The sequence below is a fragment of the Chionomys nivalis genome, chromosome 4, assembly GCF_950005125.1.
Source record: "Chionomys nivalis chromosome 4, mChiNiv1.1, whole genome shotgun sequence".
NCBI lineage: Eukaryota > Metazoa > Chordata > Mammalia > Rodentia > Cricetidae > Chionomys > Chionomys nivalis.
In genome coordinates, this window is record NC_080089.1 from 97595858 (window position 1) to 97620040 (window position 24183).

The window sequence follows — 24183 nt, forward strand, 5'->3', positions numbered from 1 at the left end:
AATAAGTACCTTCTAGTTTATTTTTAAAGATCTGTTGGAATACAGTGCAAACATTTGCTCATATTATTATCTGCACACTGTAACAGAACCCATAAGACCTGAAATATTTGTAACTGGGGTAGAAAAAAAATGCTAATTCCTGCTTCCATGCATCTTTTTGTTGCTTCAATAGCTAAAGTTCTAGAAAATATTCCTGTTGTTTTCTAGAGGTGTTTAAAATGCCCAGCATTTCAGTAAAATAACAAATAATATTTTCAATGTGTCCATTCCACTTGGCGTTATGCTGCAGCTTTCATTAAAACATTCTTCCTTGGGCTGTGAGGTGGCTCAGTGGTAAAAGAGCCTACTTGCAAGTCTGTCTACCTACGTTGGATCCCCGGATCCACAAGTGGCAAGAATCTATGTCTGAGAGTGGACCTTTGATCTCCAAATGTGTACCACAGTGTACAAACCCTTACAGTTACATCCCCATTTCTAAAACACTAGCTGTAGGCTTTAGGAGCACATTTGCCATTCCTCTGAGCACTCATTTTGATTTCTTATTCTTATTTCTGAATTGACTTCTTCCATTTGTATTGTATCGGTATTTCTCAACTGTCTGGCATTTGTTCACTTGTCTTTGTAGCTGGGAATAGACTGCTGCCTCTGTTTTACTGGTTGCTTAGGAAGGGGCAAGTGGGATCGCTGGTGTTTTCATCAAAAAGGGTTGGGAGGATGGTCTGCTCTGCTCTGTGCTGCTAAGTGTCTTTCAGTGGCTCTTCTTTCTCTAAGTTCCCATATTCTTTGCTCTTGTCTTTCTTTTAGGGACAGGATGGGGTATACAGAACTGGACCTATGTGAATGCGACCTCTTGTGTCTTCCTTGTTCTAGGTTTTAGTCAAATTCAGGTAGGGATCACTAAATGCTGCTCCAGCCATCTGTAACTATTGCCCCTGTGTATTCTGTTACAAAGCCTCAGTTGTTGGCTCCTTTGCTCTCATCCTTTTCTCTCTTCTTCCTAAAGCTTTCTTATTTTAGGGTGGCTTCTGATTTTTTTTTATCACCCTCCATTGCCAGAGTCTTGCTATGTATCCTAGGCTGTCCCCAACTCATGATCTAGCTCTGTTGGATGCTAGGGTCACAGGCATGAGCCACTACCATCCGTACCATCTGTAACTCTTATTTACATGGTGTGGAAGCTGAAAATTGCAGCATACAGCTAGACCCCCTTCTTTTAATCAGAAGGTAGTTTGTATTGCTATTTTTTGGGATGCTTTGTGTCCTAATATGTATTCTGTGAATACTTTATGGGCAAAACTCACAAAGATTTTTAGTTTAGGAATAGGAATTAGGAACTACTTTACTATGTCTATAAATAATAGGTTTCAATCCCCACCTTTGATTTTTATTTTTGCCTCTTAAGCTTAGTAATATCAAGACAGCTTTTAAAAAGGGTTTTTAAATTATTACTAAAATACTGTTGTTTTTGGTGGTGGTTATTATTCTATAACTGAATCATTTTAAGAAGAAACTTCACCCATTTTACATTCATTGATCTAAAAACATTTGCCTTATTTAGTTCATCATTAGTGTATGCTACATGGTCTGTGCTTTTGTGTGTATGCTTTGTGACTGAATAAAAATGTTTTGAATTTGGCTTCACTGTTCTAGGTATTTATTTTAATTAACATCTAACTCTCCCTCTAGCTTGACTTAGTAGCTTTTTAGGGTATCTGCTAAGACTTGCTAATTAAACACGTATTTCCTTCTGTGTCTCCTTTGAATTGTTACGGTTAATATTTACATAAAATTTATTCTTTTATAGTTCTCTAGTTCAGTGGTTCTCAACCTTTCTCATGCTGCAACTCTTTTTAGTAGAGCTCCTCATGTTGTGCTGACCCCAACCATAAAATCATTTTCGTTACTTAATAACTGTAATTTTGCTACTGTTATAAATCATAATGTAAATATCTGTTTTTTGATGTTTTAGGAGACCTCTATGAAAGGGGTGTTTGACCCCCTCAAAGGGGGTGGAGAACCACTATTCTATTTGGTTAGGTTTATTTTTTATATTTAAATTGATTGAATTCTTATTATTTGTTATTTTTTCCATTATTGTAACACAATTGGAGGCAAGGGTGTCATCCTCCATGTTATGATTTGTATTTTTTAATTAAATTTTTTATTTTATTATTTTGTGTGTATGGTGTTTTATGTTTGTATTTGTCTGTGTGCTATGTGTGTTTGGAGCATTTGGGAGGCCAGAAGAGGGCATTGGGTCCCTGAAACTGGAGCTACACACTGTGGTGAGCAACCATGTTGGTGGCTGGGATGTAACCCAGGTCTTCTGTAAGACCAGCAAGTGCTCTTAACTGTTCAGCCATGTCATTACATGACTTGTAATTTTAAAAGGTGGAGAAACAAGTAAACAAAACTACCCTACAGAAGAGGCAAATCAGACCTTTGACCATTGTTGCATCCCAGTAAATTCATAAGGCACAACTGCAATCAGTTATTATTAATATTCCCTGGATATATTTGGCTTCTGACCCTACCTCACTCAGGACATTTTTATTACAAAAGAACTTCAAATATGAAACCTTAGTTTTATGACTAAAGAAAGAAAAATAATCTATATATTTAAAAATGGGTGTTGGTTATGGTATACTTTATACCTTCAAAAAAGATACTGAAGACACCATGGGCTAGGTACAGGGTCTCCAGTATTGGAGAGGTTCAAGGAGGATCAACAAGTTCAAAGTCAACCTTTGCCTCCCTGTCTCCCCAAAGGGAATCATGGAAAAATAGGAAATGGTGCAACTCTGGAGGACTAGTTCACATCACCTCCTGGACTGGACATTTCCTGTGTACCCTTCCTTTCTCTCTGTGCTCAGGAGGCTAACCTGATGGGCCACATCAGGGCACTCCCTGGTCTTCTGGAGGTCAAGACGTGTCATCACCAGGCTGCTGAGGATATGAAGAGGGTTGGATTGTGCTTCTAGTAGCTTGCTTTCAGGTGAGTTGCCTAGGATTGCAAAATCCTAAATCTTCCCAGGTTCCCTTTTCACATAGCTACTTTTTTTGGCTCTGGTGTTTCATGTCCTTGTCCCTTTAGGCCACGACATGGAAATGCTGCCCCACTGCTGCTCAGCATGAGGCTCTGCACCCATCATTGCTTGGTTCCTATAAAACCCTTTTATGTCTTTGTAGACTCTCTACAACCTAGTTTGGATATGTTTATCTGCTTGGTATGTTCTAGGAATTCATCTTATATATTAAACAACATATATATTGGATGATTTGTCAAACACTATAATCTGTAACAGTGGAATGTTAAAAATAAAATATCAATAGAAGACTGTAAAGTAATGGTCCAACTATACAGTAGAATATTAGAAAACTGTAAAAACTGAGAAGATGGTATTTTCCCTGCAACTATGCAGACCTGAGTTCTTTAGATATAGTATAGCATGTCTGTATTCCAAACAAAGACAAGGAAAAATTAGAATTTTGAAGTCATAGAAAATAATGGAAAAACCAGAAAATGTTACAACTGATGAAATGTTCCAAACTTTTGGACAGCTTTCTCTCTTAGTATGATCCATGTGTGGAATTTTCCTTTGACTATTTCTGATAAAGGTTCATTTAACACATGGTTCATTTATTATTTAGGGGAGATTCAGTTCTATAGCCCCCTTTTAACCAAACTGACTGTTAACAGAGTTGTGCTCAGTGATCTTGGATTCCAGGAAAGGTGTGACTTATTAAAGGAAAAGGGACGCCAGGGTATCAGGAAATCAGTGAGGAGTGCAAGAGAAAACTGCAGGAGTGTGCTCATCCAAGTTAACATAGCTAGCTAAACCAGACATATTTCTTTTATGTTAGTCAAAAGTGGAAAAACTACAGAAGGATTTTTGAGGCAGTTTTAGAATTCTGCATGGGCAGTTAAAGTCCTTAACCATCAGGAGATGCACTCACCCTTCCTGGAGCTGCACCTGGGCGGACTCCTCTGTGACAAGAGCCTCATACTCCTCAGCTGCAAATCTGTCCCAGTCGGAGGGCTCAGGGCCATCATTTTCAACATCCTAATTAAAAGGAGGAAATTAGAATAAAGACAAAAATTGGACGTAGGGCATCTTAAATGTGTATTGCTGAAAAACCCATCTGAAAGTGTTCCAGCATATTAAAGGGGGGGCTAAGGTAACACTCCCACAGTGATCTGCACCTGAAATTACAGAATTATGTGTACTAAGAAGCTTACATTATTTTGGTCATGATTCTCTCTCTTAAAAAAATAACTGTTTTGCCTGCATGTACATATGTGCACCATGTGTATGCAGTGTCTGTAAAGGTCAGAAGAGGGTACTGGATCCTCTGAAGCTGAAGTTAAGACAGTTGTGAGTTGCCACGGGGTCTCTGAGCCATCTCTTCAACTTCATGATTCTTAAAAAAAAAATTCCCTTTGTGGTTACTGTGTGTGTGTGTGTGTGTGTGTGTGTGTGTGTCTATTACCTGAGTAGGTGTGTGTGTCATGGTGCATGTGTGGAGGTCAGAGGACCTTTATTGAGTCTATTGTCTCCTTCCTCTCGGTTTACTGACGGTCTAACAGATGTTTGCTCATGGCAAAGGAACTTGTCTCTATTCTTATGCAGAACAAGATTTAAAACGGATAGCTTCACACAGGAATCATTAGTACTTAAAAAGGTATTAAATTATCTGAAGTTATCTATTACGGAGAAGTTCTGGTGTCACTGAGAAGGGTAAAGCTATTTACCACACTATCTTCAAAGTGTACAGCACAATTAAATCAAGGTCAGTGTAGCTTGTTAAGATGTGTTACTGATGTAATTTTTCAAAACTACTGTTTGGGACACATCTTTCTAATGTGAATGCAATTACATGCAGCAATATAATCTAATAGATAGCAAGGACTTAGAGTTAGAAGTTACCTGACGTGCCTATTGGTTGTGGGTGAGATGTGCTCTTAGTACTCATTTGTGAATTTACTTTGAGACAAGGTCTCTCTGTGTAGCTCTGGCCATCCTGGAACTTGTTAGGTAGATCATGCTGGGCTTGAACTCACAGATGCTCATCTGTCTTCCAGCTCTTAGGTCTTTATATTAATTCTCATTCTTTTGTTTATATTCTTTCTCTCTCTCCATCCCTTTTCCCCTCCCCCTCCTTCTGTTTCACAGAATTTATTATCTCTTTGAGGAAACATTTTAGGTGTTATCTTTTTAAATACAGAGATCCCTATATGCACAGAGCATTTAATACACAGCATACAGCCTTTGGTATTCAAGCTCTGAAAGTTCAATTTCAGTGTATACCATTACCTTCTGGACTGCAAAAGGATCTCTTTGTTCATGGTCCAAGTATTTCTCCAGGTTAAAGAAAGTGTCATAGAAGATATGAGCCATTCTGCACCTCTTCAGGTCTCGTAGAGTTATTTTGCCTTTGGAAAAACAATATGCCCTGTAAATTTTACTGACAGCTCTTTTGACAAACAAACAAAAAAACCATAAAACCTCACTGATGTTGAAAAGTACATGGGTATGTTCATTTTATTATAAAACACATTAAAAAATCAAGGTGAGTCATTTTTAACTTGTACACACCAGTGACTTTTAAGCACACTCATGGTGGTGTGCAACCGTCAGCACTGTGACACGATGCCTCTTCTCCCCACGGTCTCCTCACATCCATACTCCAAGTCACAGCGCTTTCCCTCTGTATGGAAAATACTATTTTTCTTTTCTTTTCTTTCCTTCCTTCTCTTCCCCACCCACTCCAATTTTTTTTTTTTTTTTTTTTTTTTTTTTTTTTTGGACAGGGTTTCACTATCTAGCCCTGGCTGTCCTGAACCTCAACTCTGTAGATCAGGCTGTCCTCGAATTCAGTGATCCGCCTGCCTCTGCCTCCTGAGTACTGAGATTAAAGGCATGTGCCACCACTGCCTGTATTAGAAAGTTCTAATTCTTAAATAGTGGATTTGATACTTAAAGTCAAGGAGAGAGAAACTTTAAATTCTTTAGTTGGGAAGCCTGTAAGGGCAACTCTGGAAAGCTAAATACATCAGGATAATACAGAACTCTGTGATTTTGTTAAAGGATGAACAGAGCAAAGTGTTGTTCATTCAGTGTTACCATCACTAGCTGGCTTCACCAAGTCAAGCATCTGGCACAGCAGATCATGGAATGGCAAAGGCTCAATGCCCATGGCTTCCATTCGTTCACACTGCTCTTCGTAGAAGTACTCCAGCTCATACATGGAAAGTATACCGTCTCCATCCACATCCATGCAGCGGAACCAGTACTCAATGCTAGAAGGTAAAAGAAGAAAATTAACATGGACTGATAGAGGTTCTTTATTTATTCAAGTACTATTGCATGTTTGTTACAAATATACCTTGATGTGGGATTCCCCTCTGTATGCTATGAATATGTTTTATTACCATTGATTATCAAAGAAGCTGTTTCGGCCAATGTGGCAAATCTAAATAGAGATATAGAAAGTAGGTGGAGTCAGGGAGATGCCATGTAGCTGTCAAAGGAGAAAAATGCCAGCCACCAGCCAGAAGCAAGCCCCAGCCTTGTGGTGATTTATAGATTAATAGAAATGGGCTAATTTAAGATGTAAGAGTTAGCTAGAAATATGCATAAACTATTGGCCAAACAGTGTTGTTATTAATATAGTTTCTGTGTGATTATTCGTGTCCACACGGCTGGGAAATGAATGCGCAGTCTCTGTCTACAATACCTAGTTATAAAGGTTTGTTAGAAGAAACAATGGAGGGGTGTAGAGATGGCTCAGCTACTAAAGGGTAGGGCTCACAATCAGAAATATAAGGAAAAAAAAGGAAGGTCTCTTCTTCCTTCTATTTTTATATTTTTGGTTGTGAGCCTAGCTTTTAACAGCTGAGCCATCTCTCCAGCCCCTTCCTTCTATTTTTAAATTCCAGAGTTGGTCATTTCCAAAGGCCAATCATTTTGCTTTTTATCTTGTATTTTCAGAGCACTAGCCCACATTCCTCTCCATTTTTCTGTTTCAGAACTGTGTACTAATTTTATACAAGAAATGAGATTTTGGCCTTTATCACTTCCATTCACTTAATGCAGTGAACTTGTTTATTATTCAGAGTTAAAAACAGTACATTCCTTCTAACTTGTTATTGTATCAAATCTCTACTAGTTGTTTAGATCCACATTCAGTCACATCAGCTATTCTAACAACTGAATTTTCTTTACGTAGTTTCTTCTGACTGATTCTCCTATGGTCTGTTTGGTCTCTATGCCTGGTTCACAATTTCATCTTGAAGTTCCTTTCACTGTGTGTCTCTTGGACCTCACATTTCCCCATCCTTTGACATGGCACCTTATCTAGAAATATCCTACAAAGGAGACATGCAGGCAAGTTTTTCTGTGTATCTGTGTGTGTGCATGTGGAGGCTAAGGTCAGCACTGGGATCTTCCTCACCTGCTTCTCAACAGGGCCTCTCACTAGCCAAATGGGCTATGGTAGCTGTCTAGTGAGCCCCAGGGGTCTGTCTACCTGTCTCCATCTCCTCAGCACTGGGACCACAAATGTGTGCCATACCTGCCTTTTATTTTAAAACAAACAAACAAAACATGAATTCTGAAGATCAAATGAAGATCTAACCTTAACCCTAACCCTCTAACTCTAATCCTAACCTTAGTCTAACCCCTAAAAGTTAGTTCATTCTGGCATGGCAAGCAATTTACCAAGTGAACCATCTCTCCAGCCCATAATGTTTTTTGATCTTGCATTTATTTTTTCCTTTAAAATTACTTATTTTAATTAAGTTATTAATATGTAATCTAAGGTGGCCTTTAACTCCTAGGCTCACATGATTCTGCTATTGCTTGAATAACTGGACAGCAAGGACATGGCTCTCCTGACTCAGATCTTGGATATGGAAAAGGTTCCTTTTCCTAACCTCTACTTTGGTATTTTGGCTAATTCTAGAATTAAAGATTATTAGTGCTTTTCCTTCAGATTTTTTTACCCTTGTTTTTACCTTATTTTGAGGGTGTCTCACATTGTATAGTCCTGGTTAATATGGAATCATGTAGATCAGACAGACCTGGAAATCAGAGAGATCAGCCTGCCTCCCAAGAGCTGGGACTAAAGGTGTGCTCACCACATCCTGCCTTCTTGCAGTTTTTTTTTTTTTTTTTTAAAACAGGGTTTTTCTGTGTAACAGCTCCTCGTGGTTCTAGAATTCGCTTTGTAGACCAGGCTGGCCTTCAACTCACAAGATCCACCTGCCTTTGCCACCCAAATGCTGGCACCACCACTGCCCGGCATTCTTCAGATTTGTAAAGACACAATTTATAGTCTTGGCTGGGCATGGTGATTTCACAAAAAGAGCTAGGAAGTGTATTTTCTTTTTCCACTTTATGCAATAATTTGAGGATGAGTATTAGTTCTTTAAAGGTCTGGTAGAATTCTGCAGCAAATCCATCTATACCTGAGCTATTTGATTTTTAGATAATTATTTTTAGGTGTATATTTTCAAAAACTAAGTGCTCAGTTTTATGTGTGTCTGTGTAGGCATATGTGCATGCAAGTGCAGGAGTCCACGGAGATGAGAAGCATTGTTCCCTGGAGCTGGAGGAACAGGCAGTGTGAACCACATGACATGGTGCTGGGAACTGAACTCTGGTCCTCTGCAGTATGTGTTCTTAACCTCTGAGCCATCTCTCCTGCCCCAGGACTAGACTACTTTTTGTTGAGGGTTTTATTATCATTTTTAATTGATCTGATTGTTTATCATAGATGTTTTTATATTATAGTATCTTGGCTTTACATAGGTAGTTTATATATATATATATATACATATATATAAAATCTATACACTTAAATTTTAGACTTTTCTATTTAATGGAGTAAAAAACTGTTAAGTTTTTTTAAGTTATGCCATTATAATTTTCTAAATTTCAGTGGTATCTATTGTAATGTGTTTCTTTTAATTTCTAATTTTGCTTTGGTTTTCTCAATATTAATTTTATTTTCAAAGAGATAATTCTTTCATCCATCTTTTGTATTTTTCATCTGTCATTAATTTTGTCCTGCTCTTGATGGTTTATTTCCATCTACTGCTTTTACCTCTCCAAGGTCTTAAGATCTATTATTATTTTTTTAAGGCCCGTGGAACCATAAATGTCCCTTTAGGGATGACCTTTTACATCCAATAGGTTTTTGTATGTTGTATTTTCATTTTTATCCAATTCTAGGAAGTTTTTTGGCTTCTTTGTTTCTTTAGTGACTCACTCATCATCCAATATTGTTTAATCTCCACAAATTTAAGAGTTTTTTTTTAAAAGTTTCTCTTGCTATTAATTACTAGCTATATTTTATGTGGTCAGATAGAATACAAAAAGTTAATTGAATTTTCCAATATTTATGCAGACTTGCTTTATGTAGTAATATATAATCTATTTTAGACAAAGTACTATAAGCTGTTGAGAAGAATGTATATTCTATAATGCATGGATGAAATGTTTTGTAAATGTTTAATAACAATTATTTATGATGTTATTTAACTCCATCTAGTAGTATTTGTTATATCTATGTATGAATTTAAAATAGTTATTATTTACATGCATGTGTGTATAGATAATGGCAGAGGCTAGAAGCAGAAGTGGGTCTTCTCTGGAGTTACAGGCAGTTGTGAACCACCTGACTTAAGTGTTGAATTGAACTCAGGCCTCTAGAAGAGAAAGAGGTGCTCTTAAACCACAAAGTCATCTCTGTAGCCCCTGTTATCTTAAAGAAGATTTTATTTTTACTTTATGTGTATGAGCGTTTTGCCTGCACACATGTATGTGCAGCAGTGTGTGTCTGGTGCCCTCTGGAGCTGTAATTAAGAATGCTTGTGAGCCACCACAAGGATGCTGGGGCTGAATGTAAGATTCTCTACATTTTTATATGCTGAGCTATGGCTAGGCCTGGTCACTTTACTAGGTAGACACCATGCTCTTTCTAAGCTTTGTGCATGTGTTTACACAACAAAAACTTACCTGGTAGGGTTCCGTTTGTCTTCCTCAGAAATCAAAAACCAAACAAAATCTGCATAGCTCATTCTTCCCTCTTTTTGTACTGTCTTTCCTCTGAAAAAAAACATGGTTATGAAATTTCCTGAGCAATTAAGAAATAAAATAACATCACTGTTTAGAAATTTACTAAATTAAAAAAAAAACTCATAAAGCTGGATAGTTCAGAAAGTGCAACCCCTTTGAGGCCTGTCTTATTTTCTAAGGCCTACAAGGTGCAACTAGAAGGTATTTGCCTAAATGGAAAAAAATTATGCTGCTTTTGTGGTGTTAGAGTTTGAACTTAAAGCCTAATACAAGGCAAGCAAGTACTCTACCTCCGAGTTACATCCTTATCCTTCCTTTTACTTTTAATTTGTTATTTAATTAACTAATTAAATAATTTTTATGAGACAGGGTCTCAGTATGTAGCCTTTAGTGGCTGGACCTCAATATACAGGCCAGAATGGTTGTGAACCGACGGGGTCCATTTGCTTATGTCTCCAAAGTGTTGAGATTAAAGGCATCTGCCACCATGTCCAGCTTACTTTTATTGAAAGGTCTTATTAAATTGCCTAGGCAGACTTTGAACTGGCTGTGTGGTCCAAGAAGGCTTCAGTTTGTGAACCTCCTGCCTCAGCCTACTAAGTATATGGGGATTATAGGCCCATGCCAGTAGGTCTAGCCCAGGTTTCTAATTTGATAATCAATGGAATTAGATATTGTTACTTATATTTTGCCATTGCAATAATATTAAGGAATTAATATTTTTTATTAGGCCATGATTTTATGCTTTTTAGATATAATTTGATTAATAGCCCCGCTAAATTATGCAGAAAGCTTTGCTAAAGTGAGAGACTGCCGCAATGGTATATTTCATTTTGAAACTCAAATTGTTTTATTTCACTTTCTATTACTTATTGTTAGCCCACTAAATAAAATTCAAATTTAAAAATTTTTCATACCTTGTTACTGCTCCTGAAAATATTCTTTCAATAATTCTACTTGATGAAGCTAAATGTAAATAAAAATTAGTTAGTTAGAAATATTCCTGACAAATTTTTTTTATTTGCTAAAGCTAACCCTGAGTCATTTAACAATCTTCCACAGTGAGAATATCAACAGTTAAATTCTTTTCTTTTTTGAGACAGGATTTTATATATCCCAGGGTGAACACTATTTTGCTATATAACTGAGGATGACCCTGAACTTTTGATCTTCCTGCTTCTACCACTGAGAGCTGGGATTATAGGTGTGCACCACTGTACACAGTTTACATGGTACTGGAAATCAAACCCAGGCCTGTATATGCTAGCCAAGCACTCTGTCAACTCAGTGACATCCTCAACCCCTAAATTCTATAAAAAAAAACTTATTCATTGAAAATTTCATATAATTATACAGTGTATTTTGAGCCTATCCATTCACCATAAGTTACCTCTCTATAATGCCAATGTCTCTTAGTCTGTCTCTCTCCCTATTCCATGGCCTCCATTTTTAGGTCATTAAACCCATGAGTCCATATCTTCTCATATGCACGTGTGTGTATGGGCAAAATACCCAAAGGAGAGTAAGTCTTCCTCAGTACTGATCAACAGTCAAAATCTCCTCTGTCAAGGGTGGAACCTTGAAGACCCCACCCTCATTTGTGCAGGAATAAATTCTTACTTATGCATAATTTATACTTTTTAGAAAAATAAGGTAGGTTTAAATTATCAGTCACTAATTTAAAAAAAGATCAGGCAAATGAATGACCTGACATATATTTAGTTATTTATCTAGTTGAGTTCTAAGTTAATTCTGAACATCCTGACAGCTAAGACAAAAATACATAGAATTTGTATTGATCTTGGTATCCAATAAAACAAAACTAATTTTCTAAAGCAAGACAAATTTTATCCTAGCATTCAATTCAAGGGAAACGGATTGTGCAGCTCCTGAACCAATGTAAGATGATGGCGAGTACTCCAGAGCAGCTTTATAAAAGTTACCAAGACACACCATAAACATGCTTTTCCTACATTCCCATTCTACAGAGGCTCAGATACAATATTTAAAAGAAATACTGTCAATAGGCTTTATTTACAGCCTGTTGCTGTTGTTATTGGTTCTACTGGGGCACTGAACCCAGGGCTTTGCACATGCTAGTCAAGCAACCTTCCACTGAGCTACATCCTCAGTAACAATTGTATCTTCAGACAGTATGTTTTGTCTTTGATGACAGACCTTAGAAAATTAGCACTATCCCTTTCTATATTCAAAATAGCCAAAAAAGGGGGGGGGGAGAGAAGTGGCGAAGAAGGGAGGGGAGAGAGAGAAGAGGCAAGGTAAGGCTAGAGATCTCTAGACCTGTTCTTTTAACAAGTACCCCAGGCAATGGAATGCACTCTAAAATTTAAGGACTACCAGGGATTTCAATAGAGGGTTAGCACCTCCCAGCATCTATTCTTTTTAGAGTAAGGTATAGTCAACATAAAGATGAGTCAATTTGGCTAGGAAAATTAGAAATATGTGTGTCAGGATAAGCCATGCCTGGCAATATACAGAAGCCTCTACAGTTGAACTTTGACTAATGAATATTTTATACTAGAGACAAATAAGAAGGCTATATAGAAATTGCAAAAAATATTAAATTCTAACACTAACATCTTTAAAGCCAATTTATTTTTACTTTCTATGTATGAGTGTTTTGTCTGCATGTATTATATATATGTATATATGTATGTACATGCATCACATGAGTGCCTGGTGCCCATGGAGACCAAATCCCCTGGCACTGGAGTTACAGACATTTGTGAGCTGAGATGTAGGTGGTGGGGATGGAGCTCAAGGTTCTCTGCAAGAGTAGTAAAGTGCTCTTAATTGCTGAGCCAACACTCCTGCTCCCTACTGCCTTTTAAAAAAGATTGTTTGCTGGGCAGTGGTGGCACACGCCTTTAATCCCAGAACTCAGAGGCAGGCGGATCTCTGTGAGTTCGAGGCCAGCCTGGTCTACAAGAGCTAGTTCCAAGACAGGAACCAAAAGCTATGGAGAAACCCTGTCTCGAAAAATCCAAAAAAAAAAAAAAAAAAAAAAAAAAAAAAAAAAAAAAAAGATTGTTTTAGCTTTGGAAGGTTTATTATTCTAAAACTAAAGACCATGTTCTAGAGCAGAATTTGGTGAGTGGACAAAAATGTGGTGTTTTAATGTCCCCCTCACCATATCATTAACATCAATCCAGTGAGTTCATACAGTATCTGGAAACAATGGCATTAAGTCCAGGAGAGGGCTTCAGAGCCCATGGGTTGTGTGACCTCTGCAGGCTGGCTCACAAACATGGTTAACAGGAAGGTGCATAGCTAAGGCTGACCTGAGACTCGTCATCATAATGATACAAATTAGTACAAAGACTTCCCACCTTTAAAACTGTAGTCTTAAAACTCTGGCTTCTTAAGGTTGAAAACTGACCTTTGACTAGGGTTGGTGGTGCACACCTTTAACCCCAGCACAGGAGGGGCACAGGTAGGCTGCTCTCTGTTAGTTCAAGGACAGCCTGGTCTACAGAGTGAACAAATAAAAAATTTTATCTTTGTCCATTCTCATTTAAAAATTATGGGCCCTATACAGAGACTTTTACTAATAGAATTTAAGAAAGGGAATTTCTCATAATGAGGGGAGACAATGTATACAACTTTGACAAAAGGGTTAGTTTTAGCATCTTTAGAATCAGTTACTCACCCTGGTCATTGTATCGAGATAGATCAGCCTGGCTGATGTACAGGTCATGATCACCATCTAGTTCCCAGAATTTACAATAAATGACATAGAAATGTTCATAAGAGAAGTAATCTGTGATTTGGTTTATATCTTCTTCTTCCTCCAAAAGGGCCAGGGTCTGAAATGGTATGAATGAAACAAATTTTAAATGATGCACAACTACCTGTGGCTATTTTAGAGTCTAGAAAACATCTGTTCATTAATTAGAATTTTGCTTTTGGTACCAAACCAGGAACATTTTGTATGTGTTTTCTTTCTTCTTTCTTTCCTTCTTCCTCCCTCCCTCCTTCCTTCCCTCTTTCCTTATTAAAATCCTTTTCATTTTAATTGTTTGGACAGGAATGTGCTATATATTTTCCCCCATTCCCCTTCACCCTCCTCCCTCGTCTTCTACCCTCCATGCTCCAAATTTACTCATGAGCTCTTGTCTTTCTTCCCCTTTCTAGGTGGATCCATATATGTCTCTTAGGGTCCTCTTTGTTACCTAGGTTCTCTGGGGTTGTGGCCTGCAGGCTGGTTGTCCTTTGCTTAATGTCTATTATCCACTTATGAGTGAGTACATATATTTGTCTTTCTGGGTCTGGGTTACCTCACTCAGGACGTTTTTTTTTCTACTTCCATCCATTTGCATGCAAATTTCAAGATGCCATTGTTTTTTTTATCACTGTGTAGTACTCCATTGTGTAAATGTATCACATTTTCCATTCTTCGGTTGTGGGGCATCTAGGTTGTTTTCAGGTTTGACTACTATGACCAATGCTGCTATGAACATAGTTGAGCAAATGTCCTTGTGGTGTGAGTGGATATCCTTTTGTTATATGCCCAAGAGTGGTATTGCTGGTCTTGAGATAGACTGAATCCTGATTTTCTGGGAAACTGTTATACTGATTTCCGAAGCAGCTGTACAAGATTGCACTCCCACCAGCAATGGAGGAGTGTTCCTTTTGTTCCACATCTTCTCCAGCATAAGCTGTCATCAGAATTTTTGATCTTGGCCATTCTGACAGGTGTAAAGATGGTATCTCAGAGTTTTGATTTGCATTTCTCTGATGAGTAAGTATGTTAAGCATTTCCTAAAGTGTCTTTCAGCCATTTGATTTTCTTCTATTGAGAGTTTTCTGTTTAGATATACCCCATTTTTAAATTGGATTATTTGGTCTTTTGATGTCTAATTTCTTGAGTTCTTTGAATAATCTTTCATTATTTGCTGCTGAGAAGATAGCATTCATAAGTGATCCTAAAAATTCTACCAGGGAACTACTACAATTGATAAACACCTTCAACAACGTAGCAGGATACAAGATTAACTCAAAAAAATTAGTAGCCTTCCTATATACAAATGATAAATGGGCTGAGAAAGAAATCAGAGAAATATCACCCTTTACAATAGTCACAAGTAACATAAGGTATCTTGGGGTAACACTAACCAAACAAGTGAAAAACCTGTTAGACAAGAACTTTAAGTCTTTGAAGAAAGAAATTGAAGAAGACATCAGAATCTAAAGATCTCCTATGCTCTTGAATAGGTAGGATTAACATAGTAAAAATGGCGATCTTACCAAAAGCAATCTACAGATTCAGTGCAATCCCCATCAAAATCCAAGCACAAGTCTTCAAAGACCCCAAAAGGACAATACTCAACTTCATATGGAAAAACAAAAAAACCCAGGATAGCCAAAACAATCCTGTACAATAAAAGAACTTCTGGAGGCATCACCATTCCTGATTTCAAGCTCTAATATAGAGCTATAGTAATGAAAACAACTTGGAATTGGCACAAAAACAGACAGGTGAAACAATGGAATCAAATTGAAGGCCCTGATATAAATCCACACACCAATGAACACCTGATTTTTGACAAAGAAGCTAAAACTATAAAGTGGAAAAAAAGTATCTTTAACAAATGGTACTGGCATAACTAGATGTCAACATGTAGAAAAATGCAAATAGATCCATATCTATGCACAAAACTTAAGTCCAAATGGATCAAAGACCTCAACATAAAACAAACTACATTGAAGCTCATAGAAGAGAAAGTGAGAAGCAGCCTTCAATGCATGGGCACAGGAAACCACTTCCTAAATATACTTCCAGTATCACAGACACTGAGAGCAACAATTGATAAATGGGACCTCCTGAAACTGAGAAGCTTCTGTAAGGCAAAAGACATGGTCAACAAACAAAATGGCAGCCTACAGAATGGGAAAAAGATCTTCACCAATTCCACATCTGACAGAGGACTGATTTCATTTTTTTTTTTTTTTGACACTAGGTTTCTCTGTGTAGCCCTGGCTGTTCTGGGACTCTCTTTATAGACCAGGCTGGCCTCAAACTCGCAGAGATCCTACCTGCCTCTACCTCCCGAGTGCTGTGACTAAAGGCATGTATTATCACTACCCGGATTTTTTTTTTTGGTAAAAAATAAATATAAATGGACCAAATTTCCTTATTAAAATATTATAAAAACATCTCTCAAACTAATATATATATATTGCCCAATAAGAGACATGTCTAATAGGGCTGATGAGATGGCTCAGCAGGGGTACTTGCTACTAATACTAAGCCTGATGAATTGACTTTGATACCAGAGCCTACACTGTGCAAAGAGATAACAGATTCCTGACTTCTGACCTCCACCTGCCCTCACACACCACAAACAAATGTAATAAAAAGTTAAAAAAATGTCCATAAAAGAGGCTTATAAAAAACAGACAAACATAGTAGCTAACTGTTAATAAAAAGAAAAATAGCCAACAATACTAACTGGAAATAAAGTAGAATTCAAGGCAGAAAACATAAAGGACAAAGAGGATTATCACCAAAGCAAGCTGGACTGGGACTAGTGGAGCATGTGATCAAACTGGACTCTCTGAACGTGTCGGACAAGGAGGGCTGACAATGGCACTGGGTTTTGATCCTACTGCATGTACTGGCTTTGTGGGAGCCTAGTCTTTGTGGGATGCTCGCCTTCCTAGACCTGGATGGAGAGGGGAGGACCTTGGACTTCCCACAGGGCAGGGAACCCTGACTGGTCTTTGGACTGGAGAGGGAGGGGGAGGAGGGAGGGGGAGTGAAATGGGAGGAGGTGGAAATTTTTAAGCAAAAAAAAAAAAAAAGAATACTACTCTGATAAATTATTTTTTAAATGTATACAATAGGAAACAATTTTATAAATTGAAAAAACCATTAAGTTATATAAATCTGTTTATTGAAAAATTATGAAGTAAGCAAAAATTAAATTTATAGCCTTCATAAATACAAAAGAAAACCACGATCTGGTATTAAGTGTAAATTAACTCCTGTTGTTGGTTGCCATCCTGCTCTGCATGGGTTCCCTAACAAGGAAATGAAGACTGGCAGAGAAACAAAACAGGCACACACAAGTAAAGCTGGGATCAGGTGGGGTTCTCTAGCACTAGCCTGGAACCTTACATGTTTAGTAGGTACAACATAGGTTGGCGGTTGAGGTTTAGCTATTCTTAGCGGGAAGTCTCTGTAGGTGAGCAGTATCAGGCTGTAAATATCCAGGAGGTGGAAGTCACAGTTGCTAGTCTTGGCACACACTGATTAATCATCCATAAACACACATACTTGGCCTCAAGAAAAGCTTTGCCATTTTTCTTGAGCCTAGTTCACATGGTTAAAGCTTTTGCCAATTTCCCATGGGCTAACTGGCCTTGGAGTCCTCCACAGGCTGTCATCCACTCAGGAGCTCACTCGCTCAGGTCTTCTTCTGCTTCCTAGTTAGTAAACATGTAATGAAAACAATGAGTAGCATTTTTAAGGGTTAATAAGATTTAGCAAAGATCCAGAATTTTTTCCTTTAGTAGTCTATTCTAGAGAAATTCTTATTCATATGCACAGAAGAGTAAGATATAAGGATGTTCACTACATCCTTGTAATAGAGAAAATATAAAAGTGCCCTAAGCCTCAATAGAGGAATATATAATCAATTATAATATATAATCATGCAGTATATCGATGGACAGAAAAGGAAGGAATCTCAAGATATTTTTAATGAACCAAAGAGCTGGTCCTTTGAAAAAAAAAATCAACAAGATAGACAAACCCTTATCTAAATTAACCAAAAAGCAGAGAGAGAACATCCAAATTAACAAAATCAGAAATGAAAAGGGGGACATAGCAACAGACACTGAGGAAATCCAGAGAATCACTAGGTCATACTACAAAAACCAGTACTCCACAAAATTGGAAAATGCAAAAGAAATGGACAATTTTCTGGATAGGTACCACATACCAAAATTAAATCAAGACCAGGTGAACAATTTATATAGACCTATAACCCACAAAGAAGCATCATCAAAAGCCTTCTAACCAAAAAAGCCCAGTGCCCCATGGTTTTAGCACAAAATTCTACCAGAACTGCAAAGAAGAGCTAATATTTATACTCCTCAAATTGTCCCACATAATAGAAACCAAAGGAAAATTGCCACTCTTTATGAGGCTACAGTTACCCTGATACCGAAACCACATAAAGTCTCAACCAGGAAAGAGAATTACAAACCAATCTCCCTCATGAACACTGATACAAATATACTCAATAAAATACTGGCAAATCGAATCCAAGAACACATAAAAAACCATCCACCATGATATAGTCGGCGTCATTCCAGACAAGCAGGGATGGTTCAACATATGAAAATCTATTATCTAATCCACTATAAATAAACTGAAAGAAAAAAAACATGATTATTTCATTAGATGCTGAAAAAGCATTTGACAAAATTCAACACCCCTTCATGATAAAAAGGAACATATCTAAATATAATAAAAGCTATATACAGCAAGCCAACATCAAATTAAATGGAGAGAAACTCAAAGTGATTCTACTAAAATCAGGAACAAGACAAGGCTGTTCACTTTCTCCATATCTATTCAACATAGTTCTTGAAGTTCTAGCTAGAGCAGTAAGACAACACAACAAAAGGAGATCAAGGAGATACAATTGCAAAGGAAGAAGTCAAACTTTCACTGTTTTCAGATGATATGATTGTATATATAAGTTACCCCCAAAATTCCACCAGGGAACTTCTATAGTTGATAAATACCTTCAGTGATGTGGCAAGATACAAGATCAACTCAAAAAAATCAGCAGCCCTCCTATATACAAATGATAAAGAAGCTGAGAAAGAAATCAGAGAAACATCACCATTCACAATAGCTACAAATAACGTAAAATATCTTGGAGTAACACTAACCAAACAAGTGAAAGACCTGTTTGACAAGAACTTTAAGTCTTTGAAGAAAGAAACTGAAGACATCAGAAAATCGAAAGATCTCCTATGCTCTTGGATAGATAGGACCAACATAATAAAAATGGTAATTCTACCAAAAGCAATCTACAGATTCAGTGCAATCCCCATCAAAATCCAAACACAATACTTCACAGACCTCAAAAGAATAATACTCAATTTCATATGGAAAAACAAAAAACTCAGAATAGTCAAAACAATCCTGTACAATAAAGGAACTTCTGGAGGCATCACCATCCCTGACATCAAGCTCTACTATAGAGCTACAGTAATGAAAACAGCTTGATATTGTCATAAAAACAGGTTGACCAGCCGGGCGGTGGTGGCGCACGCCTTTAATCCCAGCACTCGGGAGGCAGAGGCAGGCGGATCTCTGTGAGTTCGAGACCAGCCTGGTCTACAAGAGCTAGTTCCAGGACAGGCTCCAAAACCACAGAGAAACCCTGTGTTGAAAAACCAAAAAAACAAAAAACAAAAAAAAACACCCAGGTTGACCAATAGTCAAATCAAAGACTCAAATATTAATCCACACACCTATGAACACCTGATTTTTGACATAGAAGCAAAAATTATACAGTTAAAAAAAGAAAGTGTCTTCAACAAATGGTGCTGGCATAACTGGATATCAGCATGTAGAAGAATGCAAATAGATTCATACCTATTCCTATGCACAAAACTCAAGTCCAAATGGCTCAAAGACCTCAATATAAATCCAACCACTCAGAACCTGATATAAGTGAAAGTGGGAAGCAGCTTCCAATGCATGGGCACAGGAGACCACTTCCTAAATATAATCCCAGTAGTACAGACACTGAGAGTAACAATAAATAAATGGGACCTCTTGAAACCGAAAAGCTGTAAAGCAAAGGACACAGTCAGTAAGACAAAAGCACAGCCTACTGAAGTGGGAAAAGATCTTCACCAACCCCACATCAGACAGAGGACTGGTCTTCAAAATATATAAAGAACTCAAGAAATTAGACATCAAAATATCAAATAATCCAGTCAAAAAATGGGGTATAGAACTAAACAGAGAATTCTCAACAGAAGAATTTCATATGACCAAAAGACACTTAAGAAAATGTTTTTTTTTTTGTTTTTTTTTTTTTTTTTGGTTTTTCGAGACAGGGTTTCTCTGTGGCTATGGAGCCTGTCCTGGAACTAGCTCTTGTAGACCAGGCTGGTCTCGAACTCACAGAGATCCGCCTACCTCTGCCTCCCAAGTGCTGGGATTAAAGGCGTGCGCCACCACCGCCCGGCGAAGAAAATGTTTAACATTCTTAGCCATCAGGGAAATGCAAATCAAAACAACTCTGAGATACCATTTTATACCTGTCAGAATGGCTAAGATACAAAACACCAATAATAGCTTATGCTGGCGAGGATGTGGAGTAAGGGGAACGGGAACACGCATCCATTGCTGGTAGGAATGCAAACTTGTACAACCATTCTGGAAATCAGTATGGTGGTTTTTCAGAAGTTGGGAATCAATTGCAGGACCCAGCAATACTACTCTTGGGCATATACCCAAAGGATGCTCAACCATACTACAAGGACATTTGTTCAGCTATGTTCATAGCAGCATTATTCTTAATAGCCAGAACCTGGAAACGACCTAGATGCCCCTAAACTGAAGAATGGATAAAGAAAATTTATTTACACAATGGAGTACTACTCAGCAGTAAAAAACAATGATATCTTGAAATTTGCATGCAAATGGTTGGAATTAGAAAAAACCACACTGAGTGAGGTAACCCAGACCAAGAAAGATGCACCCACTCATAGGTGATTACTAGCTGTAAAGCAAAGGATAAAGAGCCTAGTCCACAACCCCAGAGAAGCTAAGTAACAATGAGAATCCTAAGAGAAACATACATAGATCCCCCTGGGAAGGGGAAATAGACAAGATCTTCTGAGAAAACTGGGAGCGTGGGGATGGGGAGAGAAGGGAAGGCAGAAGGGGAAAGGGGAAAGAGAACTAGAGGGAGTGGGGTGGTCAAGATGTGGGGAGGACAAACAGAGAACAAGGAAAGAGATCTTTACTGAGGGAGCCATTGTGGGACTAGCAAGAAGCCTAGCACTAGAGAAATTCCCAGGAATCCACAAGGATGATCCCAGCTAGGACCTTAAGCAATAGTAGAGAGGGTGCCTGAACTGGCCTTACCCTGTAGTCAGATTGATGACTATCTTAAATGTCACCATAGAATCTTCATCCAGCAACTGACGGAAACAGATGCAGAGAACCACAGTGGAGCATTGGGCTGAGCTCCCAAAGTCCAGTTGAAGAGAGAGAGAGGAGTGAGAATATAAGCAAAAAGGTCAAGGCCATGATGGGGAGGGATACCGCTGAAACAGCTCACCTGAGCTAATGGAAGTTTTCCAACTCCCACCTGACAGCGAGGGAACCAGCATAGGATCAAACTAGGCCCTCTGAATGTGGGTGACAGTTGTATGGCTGGGGCAGACTGTGGAGTCACTGGCAGTAAGACCACTGCTTGTTCTGGCTTTTTGGAACCCAGTATCTCTGGATGGATACCTTGCTCAGCCTAGATATAGTGGGGAGAGCCTTGGTTTTGCCTCAAAGCAATGTGCTGGATTTTGTTGACTCTCCATGGGAAGCCTTATCCTCTCTGAGGAGTAGATGGGGCGGGGGCGGGTGGGGGTGGGGATGGGAGGGTGGGGGGATGAGGGGAGTGGGGGGTGGGGTGAGGTAAGAGGGTGAGAAGGGGGAAGGATGGAGGGAGTAGGAGGAGGGGAGAGAGAAATGAATTTGGCATGTAAAATAAGAAAAGATAGTTTTTTTTTTAAAAAATAAAATATAAAAAAATCGATCATGTAAAAACAATGAGAAAAAAAAAAAAAAGAAAACCCAACCAAATTTATAGGGTAGTAAGTATCTTCCCCACTAAGGGCCAGAAGAATGGCTTAGAGGGTAAAGGCACTGTTGCCAAGAATGATGACCTGAATTTGACCTGAGACCACATGGTGGGAGGAGAGAATCAACTCTGGCAAACTTGCTAACAGCAACATTTCTATGTGACCCGCACTCCCAATAAAAAAATTAACTAATTTAAACATCTCTATATAGGAGTCTCAGAAAACTAAACTATATACTACATACATAAAATAAGATTACAGGGGCTGGAGAGATGACTCAGTGGTTAAGTGCACTGGCTGTTCTTCCAGAGGACCTGGGTTCAATTTCCAGTACTCACATGATGGCTCACAACCCTCTATAATTCCAGCCCTAGGGGACCTGACACCCTTTTCTGGCTTCTGAGAGCACACATTGCATACAGACAAAACATTTATACACATAAAAAGATAAATGAATAAAATTTAAGAATACACATGTATGAGTTCTTTCTATGGGAAAGTCCATGAAATGTTGTGTGAAGAGATAAACCAATTTTTGCTTATTTTTTACTCTAAATATATTCATAAGTTAGAATATTTTGAGCATTTGTTCATGGACTCAGTGGAAGAATAAGGAAATGGACAAGGAAATAAAGGAAGAGGGGAAAATAAGTTACTCTGCAGAAACAGAACATCTGAATTCTACTCTCAGTTCTGCAACCTACTAGCTAGCTGTGTGCTTCTATGCAAGTTACTCAACTATGCTTGTCTCCAGTTATATTATTACAAAAAGAATTTATTAAAATCACAACGATATGAAGGCTGCAAAGTTGGCTCGGGTTAAGAGCACTTAACTGCTCTTGCAGAGAGGATCTGGTTCAGTTCTCAGTCCCACATGGTAGCTCACAATGATTCATGACCCAGTTCCATGGGATCCAACACCTTCTTCTGATCTCCTTGGTAACAGGTATGCATGCACTGTATATCCATATATGCATTAAGAATGTGAGAAATTGGGGCTGGAGAGATGGCTCAGCTGTTAAGAGCACTAGCTGCTCTTTGAGAGGATCCAGGTTCAATTCCCAGCACCAACGTGGCAGCTAACAACTGTCTGTAACTCCAGTTTCAGGGCTTCTGACACCCTCAAAGAGATATATGTAGGCAAAACGCTAATGATCATAAAATAAAAATAAAAAATATTCTGACTCAAAAACAAAGATGAATAAATAGAATGCTAACAATAAACATAATTTATAAAAAAGAAAAAGAAAAAAAAGAATGTGAGAAATTGCTGGGTGGTGGTGATGCATACCTTCACTTTGGTACTTGGGAAGCAGAGGCAGGTGGATCTCTATGAGTTGGAGGCCAGCCTGGTCTACAGAGTGAGTTCCAGGACAGCAAGTGTTACACAGAGAAATCCTGTCTTAAAAAACCAAAGAGGGATAGGCTTGAGAGATGGCTCAGTGATTAAGAGTCATGGCTGCTCTTCGAGAGAACCTGGTTCAATTAATTCCCAGCACCCACATAGCAGCTCACAACTGTCTGTAACTCTAGTTCCCAGGGGATCCAGCATCTTCACACAGACATACATGTAGACAAAATACCAATACCCATAAAATAAAAAAGGAAAAAAACATTTTGAGTTGTTTTTTTTTTTTTTTTTTTTTTTTCGAGACAGGGTTTCTCTATGGTTTTGGAGCCTGTCCTGGAACTAGCTCTTGTAGACCACGCTGGTCTCGAACTCCCAGAGAACCGCCTGCCTCTGCCTCCTGAGTGCTGGGATTAAAGGCATGCGCCACCAACGCCCAGCTAACATTTTGAGTTTTAAAGAAAATTTCTACCTTCTTAATCCATTTTATAATACCTACTAATAGCCCAGGCAGGTACCAGATTTTCAATAAATATCAACAATGATTGTGATGATGACTGTTCATTTTAAACAGTAATTCACAACCTTCCTAATGCTGTGACTCTTTAATGTAGTTCTTATGTTGTGATTACTCCCAACCATGAAACTATTTTTGTTGTTGCTTCATAACTAATTTTGCAATTGTTATGAATCATAATATCTGATATGCAACTCTCATGAAAGGGTTGTTCAGCTTCTAAGGTTGAGAACTACTATTTTAGAATAATAAAATTATTTGTCTATCCATTATGGATTGCTATTTTTCTAGGTCTCCAGTCTTTTCATATGGAGATGAAGATAGGGCGAATATAGAGTAATAAGGGACTGTTATCAGTATAAGCTTCATTTGGTATG

The 24183-nt window shown here is 38.2% G+C and overlaps 1 protein-coding gene across 3 annotated transcripts in view; it reads right to left on the minus strand.

Annotated features, from left to right (window-relative positions):
- Positions 1–24183, minus strand: part of Ppp2r3a (protein phosphatase 2 regulatory subunit B''alpha) — a 149720-nt gene that overhangs the window by 12933 nt on the left and 112604 nt on the right. For all 3 annotated transcript variants that reach the window (XM_057768953.1, XM_057768952.1, XM_057768954.1), the window contains 6 exons: positions 13753–13909; positions 11000–11048; positions 10023–10112; positions 6126–6301; positions 5316–5434; positions 3958–4064 (listed from right to left, as the gene is read on the minus strand). In XM_057768953.1, coding sequence (XP_057624936.1) covers positions 3958–4064; positions 5316–5434; positions 6126–6301; positions 10023–10112; positions 11000–11048; positions 13753–13909 — 698 coding nt within the window. The remainder of the gene's footprint in view (positions 1–3957; positions 4065–5315; positions 5435–6125; positions 6302–10022; positions 10113–10999; positions 11049–13752; positions 13910–24183) is intronic.